The following is a 15,657-nucleotide window of genomic DNA, read 5'->3' on the forward strand; positions in this document are numbered from 1 at the left end:
TAATACTGAATGAGCTACGCTAACAAAGAAACCAAAAAACCGAACAAAATACTGACGAGAATTAAAAACTAATTACAACGCAAAAACGCAAACAAAACCTAACTCGGCCGTTAAACAGTCCCTTTAAATCGAACAGCAAGCTCCAGCCCTCAGGCAATTGTGAAGGTTTTACTTTGGCTTAGGTAGTTTTTTGTTTGTTATTCACAGAATGCACATTGCGAGAACTGCGATCCTGCTGCTGTTATTGCTGTTCATGGTGGAAAGATCTTTATCTTCACCTACAAACGTCAACAAAACTAAAATCCTCATCCTTGGCGCTGGACTCTCCGGAATCACAGCAGCAAAAACACTGCTGGACAAAGGCATCACTGACTTTCTGATCCTTGAAGGGAAGAACTACACTGGAGGCAGAATACATTCTGTACCATTTGAGGGTTTCTACGTGGAAGCAGGAGCGAATTGGATTCATTTTACTGACGACGAAGAAACAGCGCCGATTGTGAAACTAAGAGATGCGAAAAACATCCAGGGTATTCGTTGTAATTATTCCGACTTTATCATAAGGTGAGACAATTGACTGTTGAGCTTCCCCAACGTCGTTCCAGCTCAGCTAGCATGCAGAGGGTAGAAAAGAAATACTCTGGGAGCGTTAGGGTTGTTTTGCCTTATTACAGGAAATTTTCTCCAGAACTGAATTTCGTGATTTAAGGAGGGAACTCGAAAACAAACAAAAAAAATTATCGAGACACATTTAACGTATTTATTATCAAATTTGTATAGTAAAAAAAGGTAAAGTTTGCGTCGAGCCAAGTGGCCCATACTGCTGGAGTTTATCCTGGTTTCTGTAGCATTAAGCGACTACTGGACTAGGAGTATTTCTACTCCCCCCTCAGATTGGATGCTTATCCATAGCAGGGTTAATTTCCCTTTCGATTCGCCGCAAAATTTCGCAACAAGGCAAAAAAAAAAAAAATGTTGAATCATAATGTTGGCACCTTTTAATCAGGGTTTTATTTCCAAAGGGGAGGGGAAGTGAAGAGGGGATTCAAAAGCGACAAACGAAGTAAAGGTCAGTAAAGAATTCACATTTGGGCTGTTTCAGTTCCAACTGATGATTTAGCTTAGAATGGGACAAGTTCTGTGTACTCACTTGCAGAATGAGCCAAACAGCATACATTGTCTGCAGTGCTGCCACAAAAATTGGCACCGATTCTATAGGTGTTGCAGTGATAGACAGTTACCTAATAGTGACACTATACAACTATACTTATGGGTTCATTTTCACAGGGACGAACAAGGCAATGACATCACCGATTTGTCAGTGTCCAAGGAGTATTACGACAAAGTGGAAGGACGCGTTGAAGAATACATTGAAGCAAGGAAGGAAAAGAAGCTACCTGACATTCCAGCGCGTGTTGGTCTACAGTTAATGGGATGGAAAGCTAAACGACCCATCGAGGAAGTGGTCGAATACTTTAACCTTGACTTCGAGTTCGCAAAGCGCCCAGAACTGGTATCTTTTCATCAGCTCTTTGAGCGTGGAGAGGACTACTTTGTTTCAGACCAGCGCGGGTTTTGGTCCATGTTTGAAGATCTCTACAAACCCTTGACCAACAAGATTCTATTAAACAAAACTGTGACGGAAATCAAGTATTCTGAGACATCGGTTGAAGTTTCCACATCCGATGGCGAAAAGTTTGCCGCAGATTATGCTCTGTGTACATTCAGTAATGGAGTGTTGGCCAGCGACGTTGTCACTTTCAACCCACCCCTCTCCGAATGGAAAAAAGAAGTCATCTTTAAAGACCCGATGTCGGTGTACACGACAATTTTTCTGAAATTTCCAAGCAAGTTCTGGGACGATCACGAATACATCCTGCACGCATCTAAAGAACGCGGTCGTTTCCCGATATTCCAGGACTTGGATCGACCAGGGATTTTGCCAAATGGCAGCGGCGTTTTATTGATCGTCTTGACAGAGGACGAAGGGAAAAGGATCGAACGACAACCATACAATGAAACGAAGGCAGAGGTCATGAAGATGCTGAGAAAGATTTACGGACAAGGCATTCCTGATGCAACAGGTAATGGGTTAATAGCTTACAGTTTTATACTTGTAAAATATACTTTAACAATTACTTGTACAATATACTTTTTAGCTTTTCAATAGAATGGGGAGTTCATATGTAAGTATTTTAGTATTATATAACGTAGTTTTAAGCAATTTTTTTTAAATTCGTGATGCGCATTTGATCATATTCACATGTATAAATTGCGCACTAGAAATATTAAATTATTATTATTATTATTATTTTAGTTCAATATTGAGAAACGTACAAATGGTGCATAGTACTCAGAAGCAATTACATTAAGTGATATGGCCTCCAATAGGGGCCTAAAGGGGGTCAAATGGAAACTGGGATTTGAGAAAATTTTCACTGGGACATGGGATTTGGGTCACTGGGACCGGGAATCACAAACAAATAAACAATAAAACTGGGGCCTGGGTTTGGAAATTCGGGAAAACAAAAGGCTGGGGATTGGGATTTGGGCAGAATTTGGGTTGGGAAATGCGATTTATACCCCCCTCCCCCTTTCTGGACCCTCCTCCGAGGTAGACTTGTTAGGGCGTTAAACTTGAACGTAGCTACCAAACAAGTGAATTTTTTGGTTGTGTCAGGTTTGTAATCATGGATAGCTGCTTCTATCGGTTAGCACTTGTGCCAAATCAGTTACCGAGGGTAAACAAATGTTGTTTTTTTCGCATCATTCGTTGATAATTGGTGACAAGCAACTGAGGCCATTGGCGGATTCAGCGAGTGAACAGCGAATTGCGTATTTTCCATCTTGCACTATATGGCTCGCGGTGATCCCTTAGAGCTATTTATGCATTTATTGACATCCATCATTTCATACGAAATACGTACAACTCTTGCTAACGTGTTTTCTGTTACTTCTCTTTAGCGATTTACTATTACCGCTGGTCACAAGATCCGTTCACGCAAGGCTCGTATTCAGACCCTGTCGTGGGCTTTACATCTGACGATTTTAACAAGCTTGGACAGAACCTTGGCCGACTTTACTTTGCTGGTGAAGCCTTGCATGAGGAGTGGTACAGTTACATGCAAGGAGCCTACTTGTCTGGTGAAGGGAAAGGAAAAATGATTGCTTGTCAACTAAACCCTGATGAAACTGAATGTGAAACCCCAGAGAAGAAAAAGCCGAAGAACGAAGCATCCTTCCTGGCGAGATCTACACCGGGAGTTTTGCTGCTTTCTCTTTTGTGTTCACGTTTGTGGATGTAAATTGTAGTTAAGTGTGGAAAGTTCTCTTTTGTAGATGTAGATTGTTGTTAAACAGTAGATTGTACCCGTCAAGACTTTTGTCTGATACACCAATAGCCAGTCCAGTCCCTGAACTCTCTCTTCCGCGCGCCCTTTAAATAAAAGGCGCGCGGAAGAGAGAGTGTTCAGGGACTGGACTAACCAGTAGCCTGCGCACTTTCCGCCAAGACTTCTCGAAGTAGCCCGTAGAACAACAAATTAAATTTTGTTTCAATATTAATCCCAGTAGCAAAGCTCTCACCTATATTTGGGTTTTGTATGCTATACTAACCAGGTTTAAGAACATCAGTTGTAATATTTTGTATAACCAGAAGCCACATGCTTCTGGTATATCGAAATAATCGTAATCGTTTCTAGTTAAGTACTCTACAAGATTTTTTCTGCATTAAACGCCTTTAATTGAACACTAGTCTGTTGACAATACAAGATGTTAAAATATGTTAAGATACAACTTTTTGCAAAATAGTAAACAATCTCCCGGTGGAGGTACAGAGCCACCTTAACTGCTCAAAACTTTAAGGTGGCGCTGGACTCCCCCCGGAAAATTTTTTTCAAACTTTGCAAAAACTAAGTTGTATCATACATGCTGATCGTTATTCAAAAATTAAAATTAAGGGTGATTTTAAGGCTTATCCATACCATTAAACTACAAGTGTTGTACGGGGGTCGCGCAATAAGAATTGGAGTGAAGTTTTCGATAAAAACTGAAAAAAATTTAAGACAATTGTCCGCATTTACTTGTTTTTTATGTATAACAGGTTAGCTTATAAACAGGATAAGCCTTAAAATGACCCTTAATTTTAGCTTTAAGAAATTAAAGCTCAAAAATCAGCTCGCTGACGTCCATTTTTTATTAATGTCTAAAGCGGAGGGGAAGTGAAGGGGGATTTGGGCCGTTTCAGTTCCAACTGATGAGTTAGCTAAGAATGGGACAATTAATTCTGTGTTTAGAGTACTCACTTGCAGAATTAGCCACACAGCATACATTGTCTACAGTGTTAACACTGGAAAAAACTAAAATTACACTTATGGTCATACTGGTTGCTGGAAAAATTCTCGCGCGCTCACTGGTTCGAAAGTTACAGTCGATCAGAGTACAGACTATGAAAATGACATTAGCTGTAACGCAGCAGAAGGCAACTTTCCTGATGCTTGAAAAAATGTTGGACGTTTCCAATAAAGAAAAATCGAAGAGTTGTGAAAAGTCGGTTGGATAACTTGCGTGAAATGACTGTTTACGCTGATTATTTTTACTCATTTTTGCAAAGAAATATTTGTCAAGCATATTCCGCCCACACAAACACTAAAGTTTCGTCACGAGCAATTTTCATGTGACAAGTTTATGTAAAATTTTTTATTTACTTCTTTAGACGACGAAAATTGGCCAATTTCTATGTGACAAATATGTTTGTAAACGACACGCCACATAAAATGTGACGAGTATACGTATTGCGACAGAATTGGTGGTCGCCAATCTCTCAATCTCCCACTTGACCGGCTGTGCTCGCCTTAGCTTGTTTATGCGTATCTCTGCTGTCGATCATTACTAGCGCACCGACACTTCACATAAAATGTGGCAAGTATTGCTACAGCATTGGTGGTCCCCAATCTTTCAATCTCCCACATTGCACTGTGCACGTCTTGTTTATGCGTATCTCTGCTGTCAAACATTACTAGCGCACTAAACTGCTTTAAACTGTTGAGAAATATTTCTTGGGCCATCTACACCATCAAATGTATTTGTTACAAATAAATTGCTCGTGTCGTTTAGACGACGCTTAAACTGATAGACTGTAATTGGCAGATCTGTTTGCAACGGCGTGACCAACTAAAAGGGCTACTTCACAAACGGAGCTCCTGGCAAAAACGGCCATTTTTGTTTTCTGATGTTTTCTACCTTAGAAAACTATTATTCAGAGTTTCTGTTAAATGGAAAATTTTGGACATCACTAAAATAAATGTTTTAAAGCATTTAAAAACGTTTTAAAAAACGTCGCAGGAAAGCTTCTTTAAAGGTCTATCTTTAACAATACCACACCAACAATCAATCTTTATTTGCCCATAAAGATATTGCATGTTTACAAAGATGTCTTTAATACCCTATTCCTTATGGAGCAGCAGCTCTTAACAAACCCTTGCGGGCTTAACGGGGAGAGTTCCTGTTACAATATTCATGTTACACTTATTAAATTTATCATTGTTATTATTATTATTATTATTATTATTATTATTATTATAATTATTATTTTATTTTTTTTTGTCATGTTTATGAGGACAGCCAAAGGTTAAGTTAAAAATTAACCGGTCTGATCTTCATTTCAGCTCTTTTAACTGAATAACCCGAAAAAGCCCACCAAATAATACCATCAGTTCCCTTGTATTGTCCTTGATGGTAGATACCATTCATGTTGGTCCCGTAACATCTGTTGTACCACCAGGCTCCGCTATAGTGCACCGCGCAGTTGTAGTATTCGGGGTCGTTGTTTTGATCTTTTGTTGTGAATGGATGACCATTATGATAGGTAAGCGAATCTCCAGAGGTTCCTAAACCAAAAAAGCAGAAATATAATACGGCGTATTCCCTTGAATGCGCTAAGAAACTGCAAGAAAACAAGTAGTTATAAAGGGCAGCGAATACCAAATAGGTTGGTCAGAGAAAGAAAACAACATTTTCTGTTAACTTTTGCTCGTAGCAAACTTTGCTTATATCAAACACAAATTGAAAAAAAGAGAGTGATTTGCTAGCTACAATAAAAAAAAACTCATTCACGCTTTTTAACCAAAAATAATGATTTATAAACATTGAGGTCGCGTGAGATACAAAATAGCAACTAGCAGGGAAACGAATTACAAAATAATAATAATCGTAGTCGTCATCATCATCATCATCATCATCATCATCATCATCTTTATTAGTGCACAAACCTGAGTAACTTCCTAAGCTCAGTTTGTACTTATCCCCCTCACTAGCAATTGCTAAAGAATCGTACTCGGCATAACCAGTTTTTCCTGCATAGTCTTCCAGATCAACACGTAGCTTGAATTGCCCACTGCTGGTCAGTCGATGTATCTTCTCTAGCCCTAGCCAAAATTCACCAGTTAGATTACCGAAGCCCCGTTTGTAGTCATCCCACCCGCGATAAAAATCGACTGAGCCGTCCAGTCTCTTCTGGAACACTGTCCACCCCCCACCGGCTATTGTTTGATCGCAGAACACATCAAAGGCATTTGAACCATCGGGGTTGATTGCATAAACACCACTTTTTTGTTTTCCAGTCTTGAACAGCTCAGCACAGTCCTTTTGGACAGCTGTATAACAGAAAAGAACGGCATTTAACGTCGTAATGCAAAACCAAGTCTTATTTTAAAGAAATTGTTGTTTAAAAAGGAGATTTGAGAATATGTGCAAAAAATGCACCCGAGTAAAAATGAAGATCGTCGTTTTAAATATTAAGTCGATGCTCTTCATTTAATACAGGGCGAAGCTTTAGAGCGCATAAGGATCACTTCTTTTGCCTAAGGAAACATTGTCGTACTCTAATGCTCCTTATTGGAAAGTTTCTTCCCCTTGTAAAATAACTTCCCAAGAAAAAGGGGCTGAACTGGGAAAGATCTGCATAACGGCAAATATTATGCACTTTTAATGATGTACGAATGAAAATCAGAAATAATTATTATTTTGTCTGAAAACAAAACTGTCAAAAATTGACGACATTTAATCCTTTTTTTTTTTCTCAGAAGATATTTACATCTGAGAAGAAAGACATACCTCTTTTGAAAGGTCATGAAACAGGCTTTCAGGAAATAATACTTTTGTTCGAAACATCCCATAAAATGTTTGAATATATTAATCTAATTAGCATAAATCAGCATAAAGTGACCAAAAGTTTTGGAAAAAAAAGTTGAAAGCAAAAATGTTCCTTGTTATATTGGCAACATAACCAGCAATTCTGGCTGAAAAAGAATAAATATAGAATTTATTACAATTTATCTAAGCTTCATGAATAATCTAATTTACGTTACGTTTAGTCGTTTGTCTCATGATGGAATTGCTTTGAGGTGTTATAATTAATTGCGACTCTTCGTCTGCAATACTGCTGGTCTGCATCAGGCGATAGGTCGATTGTTATATTTTGCTATTTGAAGCATAAAAATTCAACAAAACACGCCAAATTCTGTCAAATATGAAGTAATATGGAAATGTCAAATGACACGGTCAAAAATGAAGTACTTATTAAACAATACTTGCGTTCAATACTGGACAAATTGTAAGCGAAGGTGTTTACAAACGATACATACAATTGGCCTTAATGGTATCTCTGGCTTGTGTATTTTAGGTCAACAACTCAAAGCGATTCCATCGTGATACAAACGAATAAACGTTCATATTTCCAATAACTATTATTTTATATGTATAATAGTTAAAAAACTCAATCAAAAACGTAGAGAAGAATTTATAGAAGGGGAAAAACTTCAAAAACACTTTTTTTATATCAACAATGGGTTTCGTTAAAGCAAGTGATACAGTCCCTAAGTTAGACGTTTCCAGAAAAACGAGTACTATCTTTGTACTGAGGAAGCAGTGGTTAAGTTAATTATTCATTTCTTTAGTAAATCTTCGCATGTCTTCTTTCCTTGAGTAACTTTCTCTGTTGTTTATTACGCACCGTACACAGAGAGCTACATGTGATACGTATACCATCAACTCAACTAACTCTGAAAACTCTCACCTGAGCAAGATCCGCCGTTTCCAGTAAATCCAGCTTTACAAGAACAAATATAAGAACCGACAGTATTCTGACATTCAGCATTGACGTCACAGACAGTGCCTCTCTCCACCCAGGTATATAAATGAGTACCGGCGACATAATGCTGGGGGTAACCCTGTGATGGACTAGCATCCTATCCAAGGGGGAGTAGAAATATTCCTAGTCGCTTAATGCTACGGGAACCGGGATAAGCTCCGGCAGTATGGGCCGCATGGCTCGAGGCTTCCCCCCTTACAATTCTGCCAAACCTACCAGTACAGGTTTTGCCATCTCCAGTAAATCCAGCTTTACAAGAACAAATATAAGAACCGACAGTATTCTGACATTCAGCATTGACATCACAGACAGAGCCAGAAGTGCTACATTCGTCCACATCTATCGAAAGATAAAAAAGCAAAACCAACAACAATCAATATGCAAAGAAAATGAGAGAACAATAAAAATACCATTAGGTGAATGTACGGTAACTACCGACTGGTAACTTCAATGGTGTATAACTGTCAAATAAAAATAAAAGTCGGGCCATGTGATGCATTTCGTACGTAATACGAGTAACATAACCATGTGGTTTGAAGGCGCGGTGGCCTAATGTTTAGCGCCCTAGACTCCGGATCGAACGGTCCGGGTTCGAGCTCTGACCGGGGTCACTGTGTTGTGTTCTTGGGCAAGACACTTTACTTTCACAGTGCCTCTCTCCACCCAGGTATATAAATGAGTACCGGCGACATAATGCTGAGGGTAACCCTGTGATGGACTAGCATCCAATCCAGGGGGGAGTAGAAATACTCCTAGTCGCTTAATGCTACGGGAACCGGGATAAGCTCCGGCAGTATGGGCCGCATGGCTCGAGACTTCCCCCCTTACAATTCTGCCAAACCTACCAGTACAGGTTTTGCCATCTCCAGTAAATCCAGCCTTACAAGAACAAATATAAGAACCGACAGTATTCTGACAATCAGCATTGACGTCACAGACAGAGATAGAAGCACTGCACTCATCCACATCTATTGCAAAACAAAGCAAAAATCAATGGACATGTGCAATGAAAATGAGAGGATATCAAATATGCCATTATGTGGCAAGTACGTGTTATTGACCTTTACAGCTAATTCGAGACGGGTTGTCGGAAAAAAAAAGCACAAAAGTGCACGCGACAAGACCGAACGGTAGTGTGGGTAGAAGAAGAGAGCTACTACACTTGCAGAATACTAATAAGATGACGACAAGGTACTTTTAGCTACGAAACAAGGTACTTTTAGCTACTCTGAATTCTAGAAGAATTTTCTAAACTCAAAGACATGCGTCATTAAAAGTAAAGCTACAGAAAAAAGGCCTGCTGAGATGAAAAACAAAATCTTCAAGTGCAAAAATACAAACTTGTACATTTCATCTAGGCCAATATTCAAAATTCAAGTAAATACCCAGACCACCTTTCGGTCTTGTCGCGTGCACTTTCCAGCATTTTTCCGACAACCTTTCTCGAATTAGCTGTATAATGGCAAGTGTCCACAACTGTTCCTCTTTATATCTAATCACGCGTGAATGACAATAACTTACACTGTAGGAGTTGTTTTGTCAAAAAAGTAAGCTCTTTTCCAGCACAGTTTTGGAAAGAAAAAAAGTCGTGGTACCCATCAAAACACGCTGTATTCTACTTACCTGGTTTGGGTTTCTTTTCCTGCAACTCACTGACCGTTTCATTAAGTTCTTTTATCTTTGAGCAGGCTGAAACATAATTTCTCAAGCTCATTAATAATTCATGACGTTATAAGCCAACCAGAGCGCCCCATTCGGGTCAGGTGGATGAGTTGGAAACTCAATGAAACACCAGTTGAAAATCACTAGTGTTTCATCACGTTTTCATCACTAGTGTTTCATCACGTTTTCACACTAGTGAAAAAATTTTCTTAATCTGCATATTCATATATTACTCAAACACAGCTTTACATGAATCATTAATTTTTAATAAACAGTGACCAGGAAAAACATTTCAAATTACAAACTGACAAGCCTAAGTCATTTGAAATTAAGTTTACAGTACATTTCTTAAAGTCGCCAAAACAGACGCATAGTATCCATATCCACATTCTGAGAAACTTTTTCTTCCTTCCGTGACACGGACTCACTGCTGGAATCGACACTAATTGTCGCACTTACTGTAAGCGGCTGAACTTTGTGCAATTCATACTCTTTAAAAACTCCACCAACCTCGAGTATTGGAACATTGACACTTCGCACTCGTTGCCAATCCTCCAAAATCCCTATGCCCACTTATTTTTATATCTGGTAGACTTCGGTACTGCTCTCTCTACGCAAAGTTCTTCTTCCTCGATTGTTTTCGGGGAGCGAAACCTTCCTTCGGCCATGGCAAAAACAATATGTAAATCCCTTCAAGTTCACAACGCTTTTAGAATACAAATTTGGTGCAACGCGAAACTATTGGATAATTAAAAACAAAAGCTCACAAATACAATGAATGCCGACTGAATACAACAAATCACACATACAAGGCATTTTAAAGAAAAATGGGAAAAAATACGACACTGCATAATTTTGTATTGTTTCTTTAGAGAAGTCATTTCAAAAACTCGTGCATCGTGTTTCATCACGATTTCCAAACACTCGAAAACAGATGAAAGCACTCGGCCGAAGCGGCCTCGTGCTTTCATCTGTTTTCTCGTGTTTGGAAATCGTGATGAAACACTCGCACTCGTTTTTGAAATAGTACATCATTTATCATGTCGTATCATACGGCTATTTCAATTAATGTTATCCGACCAAAGGCTTAAAGACAAGACTGAAAGGTATGGATAGAAGAAGAGATCAACTGCACGTGTTGAATACTTGTCTAATAGATAATAACAAACAAACGCGAATTTGTACTTATTCTTTCTCTGCAGACATGTGGAATCAAGGTACTTTAAGTCTCACTAAATATTTAAAGACTTTTCCAAACTAAAAGCCATTTTTACAATGAAAGTTAAAGCTAGAGAGAAAGGCCTTCTAAGAGGAAAACAAATTCAAGAATTCTTCACGTGCAAAAATACAAACTTGTACATTTCCTATAGACCAATTTGCAAAATTCCTGTGAATACGCAGACCACAATTCGGTCTTGCCTTTAAGCTTTGATCTGACAATGTTTATTGAAATAACTGTAACACATCACATCACATCACATCACATCACATCACATCACATCACATCACATCACATCACATCACATCACATCACATCGTATCGTATCGTATCGCACCGTACCGCATCATATCATTTTAATGCTATATTAGTAGTGAAATAAGCAAACATGGGACAGTATAGAAAATTCGACCTTTCAAAAAAAATCCTGTAAAAATATGGCTTTATGTAACATAAGTTCAGTAAACAGTGACAAGATTAAGTTACAGCGTTTGATGGCATTCGTTTTAATATAAAAAGGTCATATTGACTTAAACAGTCCGTCATTGCCTATTTCCATTCCCTGGTTCAAATATAGTTAAAGGGGCAAAAAAGATAAAGATGGCAACTTTATTGTGACGAAGAATGACGCGGCCTGTTTAGGTTGAGTATATGACTTTTCGAGGCGCGGTGGCCTAATGGTTAGCTCGCTCGACTCCGAGTCAAACGGCCCAGTTCGAACCCTGGCCGGGGCGCTGCGTTGTGTTTTTGGGCATGACACTTTAAAACTCTCACAGTGCCTCTCTCCACCTAGGTGTATAAATGGGTACCGGCAAATTTACTGCTGGGGGTAACCCTGCGATGGACTAGCATCCCATTCAGGGGAGTAGAAATACTCTTAGTCGCTTAATGTTACAGAAACAGGGAAAAGCTCCGGCTGTATGGGCCACTTGGCTCGGACACAGACTTTACCTTTTTACCTTTTACCTATATGACTTTTCACGTACGTTTGCCAGAACACAAGACCGATAGTGTGTACACTAACCTTTGCATTCTTCTAGAGCTTTCATCCTTTCTTCCATTTTTTTCATGTTCTCTTCCAATATTTTTGTCCTTTGTTTTAGCCGTTCAATGTGCCCAGCTAGGACTGGTTTTACTTCTTCCATCAAAATCATGAGCAACAACAGACAAGTCAAAAGACCGATCTTCATATGAGTGGCCATTACTATGAATGGAAAATGCATTGTAAATTATAGTGAAACACCGTTTTTGTTTACACTGAGCCTTCGGGCAACAACAGGTTCACATTTGGACGGTCACGTAAAAGTTTATTGTTCCTTGATTTAGAAATACTTTCCAGATCGATATACTGATGCAAAGGCAGCGTTTAATTCCAAACAGGGACAGTAAAACTCTTCATGAATTCGATCGAGTAAAGACTGCATGCCTTATAAAGATCTCATATTGACAAAAAAAGGTGCAAGCTTTTGATTCCCTCAAGTTTTGTTTCGTGACCAGAAAAGGTAAAATCACTTGACAAAATGACCGGCTGGATAGCTGGGTGTTTGAATCCACTGTCCCTTGTTTTTATGGTGGGGCCGGGATCCACCTTCTCAAAATGTCATCCTTTCTTGCTGTGACTATGTCAAAAAAGTATAGATCGTTTTCTGCAAAATTACAAGATCGTCTTTGGTAGTTTTAATTATTTGTTAAAACTAGGAAACTTTTTTTTTTCACCCTTTTTAAGTTGTCCAATTTAAAACAAGCAATTGTATCAGATGATGATCTGGGAATTGCTCTCATTTCTGCTCTGATAGATGTTTTCTTCTGAAATTTCTGCTCAGCTTTAGATATTCTGCTCTCAATTCTTGTCAGGTATATCTGCTCTCAATTTTGTTACAATATTATTCTTTTTGCTGGAAATTCTGCTCAGATGTGGCCATTATACATGACATTCTGCTTAGATACAGCTATTCTGCAAGAATTCTGCTTGCACTTAAAAAATAACTCTTAAGGTCTAAAAAGTTATGACTAAATCGTTAAAATTTCCTGCTAAATAAAATCCTAAGACCATCCCTTCTTATTTGCTTGACAAATGAGAAAACGTTATTAAAAAATAAAATAAATTTTGAACCTGAAATGGTTACAGCAGTCTGTGTCACATCTGAAGGTGTGGTAGATAAACATAACCCCCACTCTGGTTATTTTACCTCTCGATTTTACAAAATTACACATATCTTTTTTACTGCAGTCGAATATGGGAAAACCCGAAGGCGTTTGTAAAGCTTCTTTGATTGTAATGTTTTGAAAAGCGCCAGGTCACTGAAATATTTAAGTCTATTGTAAGTTTTAATCATTTTAGCGAAGCGATTGAATCCTTCTAGAAGAGGAGTGGTGGAAACTTCACAAATAATGCTCAAAATAGTTATTATAAAAAACAAACAAACAAAAAAACATGGTTATTAAAACGACATTTGAACTTACCTTTAGTCGGGTCACGCAGAGTGAGAAGAAAGTAAATGTTCCAAAGTGGCCCCTTTAGTTATAAAAAAGTACAAACCTGCAAAGTAATATACGAACGATTAAACAGAAAACAAGCAGATATTACATATCATTACAGAGGCCTTCCAAGGGGGTTTCTGATGTCGCTTTTTCGGTCATTTCCAACCCACCTGTCACCTATTTGGTGAGGGAAAGGTTGTCGCTGTCGCAAATATACACCCTTTCAGTGCTAGTTTCTGTTGGCTGTTGGTGCTCTGGAACAAGATCGTTGCTACATGTTTAGCTCTTTTGGAACAATATCGCCTGTCGCCAAAACCCTTTGGAAGGCCGATTACAGTACTCAAGACATAAAGAATAAATACCAAAAAAAGCACTAAAACATACTTCGTCTCTGCTTACCTAAACATAAAGTGCTCTTTTGAAAATGAGCACTGGCATTTTAAAGAATAACCTTAAGGATTAAATTACATGTAGTTTTTCTATTGGTTACTAATGACCTCACGAGTTGTACTATTGGTTACAAAGACAATTCTCTGACTTCTGATTGGCATAAACCCGACGAGTCAAAAATGTGACATTGTCGGAGGGAACACGATTAGTTTTAAAGTCAAAAGCCCAGTCTAGTGTAAGAGTTTTGATACGCTGGCGAGGATAAATATAGACTTGCTATAAGTCGCTCGTTTCGTGTCGATAGAGTTAGTAAAATGCACGAAGCAACACTGAATGACACACTAAATCGAGAAATGGCTCGTTCCGCCACGATCCTCCGCCATTTTGTTTTTCATGCCCGCGCGCGCCCTCGGTTTCCGTATCCAGCGGTCTACTGCGAATCAAACGAGCCACTAAGTACAGAGCAAAGTGGATGTTATTAGTGGAACGGCTCGCGTTAGGGCAATATCGACGTCCGCTTAGTTATTGTTTGATTTTTTTGTGTGCAGCTAAAAAAAGATAATTATTGCACGTGGTGGTTACCTAGCATGCCGTTGTTAAATACCGACAATTCTATCGAAACGACCGTTCCAAAAGTTGCGCAATATGCAAGTGAATATCTTGACACAGTCTTAGTTCTATTTTGCTTTAAAATAATTAGCTTATTTGTTCCGCTGTCGGTGGTCTTTACAACAGTCTTTCCTATTGGAAATTCTGTTTCTATATACTGCTCCCATTTCTGCTAAGATAGATGTTTTCTTCTAAAAATTCTGCTCAGATTTAATTATTCTGCCCTCAATTTTTTTCATTGGTTAATCTGCTCTCAATTCTGTTCCAATAGTTATATCCTTTCTGCTGAAAATGCTGCTCAGATGTGGTCATTATGCTTGACATTCTGCTTTGATACAGCTATTCTGCTGGAATTCTGCTAAGATGCAGCTATTGTACTTTCCATTCTGCTAAAAGATGTACCTTTGATGGAAATGCTGCCTGGAAGAAGCTATTACACATGAAACACTACATGTATTCTGCTACAAGTTGACATTCCGTTTAGATATGTGTATGTTCTTTTTGTTTAAAATTATGTCCAGATGTAGCAAATGTTGTGGACATTCTGCTTAACTCTGCGGTCATTCTGCTTAGCTCTGCTTAGATAAAAATATTCTTTTGAAAAATGCTGCTTTGATGTAACTATAATTATACTTGATGATATTCCATCTGCTCAGATACAGCTATTCAGCAAGAAATTCTGCTCAGATGTAACTATTGTACTATCGCACTTGTATTCTGCTTAGCTAAATTTATTTTCGTCCGAATCTTTTGCTGAGACCACAGGGAGACCACAACAGTAAAAAAAAATTAAATAAATAAAAGAATATAATTCACGTGGTTTCGTTCGTTTTCTGTGTTGTTTTTCTTTATGCGTAGTCGATAGACACGACATCACTGTTGTCGTATGCTGAGCTGTCTTGTGCGCGAGCGGATTTCAGATATGCAAATTTCCTCTTTTCTTAATAATAATTGACAAGGGTGGCAACTCTTTCACCAAACGATTTGAACACGCTTTACGAAATCGCTTTGAACTCTTTTCTTTCTCGCCTTTTTGCGACCAAAATCGACACCAAAGAATGCTGGATAAATTTTGAATTACGCTCACCTGTCTGTTTCCTGAAAAGAAGCGTTTTCCATAGAGAATTTGAGCTCCCTTTTAGATGTT

General features: G+C 38.5%; 2 protein-coding genes across 5 annotated transcripts in view; one reads left to right on the plus strand and one right to left on the minus strand.

Moving 5' to 3' along the window:
- The first annotated feature begins 208 nt into the window (after positions 1–208).
- Positions 209–15,657, plus strand: part of LOC144633953 (uncharacterized) — a 29,835-nt gene continuing 14,386 nt past the window's right edge. Inside the window, exons 1-3 of one of the 2 annotated variants that reach the window (XM_078492879.1) lie at positions 209–564; positions 1,288–2,084; positions 2,965–3,973. In XM_078492879.1, the coding sequence (XP_078349005.1) occupies positions 209–564; positions 1,288–2,084; positions 2,965–3,305 (1,494 nt within the window). In that variant the 3' untranslated portion in view covers positions 3,306–3,973. Of the gene's footprint in view, positions 565–1,287; positions 2,085–2,964; positions 3,974–15,657 lie in introns of those variants that run through there. The other variant, XM_078492880.1, reaches the window with a different exon arrangement.
- Positions 5,367–13,977, minus strand: LOC144632021 (microfibril-associated glycoprotein 4-like). 3 transcript variants are annotated; one of them, XM_078490605.1, is made up of 8 exons: positions 13,911–13,977; positions 13,494–13,569; positions 12,055–12,234; positions 9,773–9,838; positions 8,995–9,117; positions 8,366–8,488; positions 6,270–6,653; positions 5,367–5,888 (listed from the first exon to the last, which is right to left on the minus strand). In XM_078490605.1, exons 3-8 carry the CDS (start codon positions 12,230–12,232, stop codon positions 5,635–5,637), a joined length of 1,128 nt encoding a protein of 375 aa, XP_078346731.1. In that variant the 5' UTR covers positions 12,233–12,234; positions 13,494–13,569; positions 13,911–13,977; the 3' UTR covers positions 5,367–5,634. The 3 variants fall into 3 exon arrangements, with proteins under 3 accessions (XP_078346731.1, XP_078346733.1, XP_078346732.1); XM_078490607.1 differs by lacking the exon at positions 8,366–8,488 and having other exon boundaries at positions 13,911–13,976; XM_078490606.1 differs by lacking the exon at positions 13,911–13,977 and having other exon boundaries at positions 13,494–13,849.

This window comes from Oculina patagonica, chromosome 12, assembly GCF_052425735.1.
Source record: "Oculina patagonica isolate OP01 chromosome 12, crgOcupat, whole genome shotgun sequence".
NCBI classification, from domain to species: Eukaryota; Metazoa; Cnidaria; class Anthozoa; order Scleractinia; family Oculinidae; genus Oculina; species Oculina patagonica.

Bases quoted from the DNA above. Each gene is read 5' to 3' on its own strand.
- LOC144632021 (XM_078490605.1), bottom strand. From the start codon at position 12,232: ATGGCCACTCATATGAAGATCGGTCTTTTGACTTGTCTGTTGTTGCTC. The intron at 6,654-8,365 runs GTAGGTTTGGCA...TCTGTTATACAG, and splicing joins AGATGGCAAAACCTGTACTG to CTGTCCAAAAGGACTGTGCT. The intron at 5,889-6,269 runs GTTTGTGCACTA...TTTTTGGTTTAG, and splicing joins GAGCTTAGGAAGTTACTCAG to GAACCTCTGGAGATTCGCTT.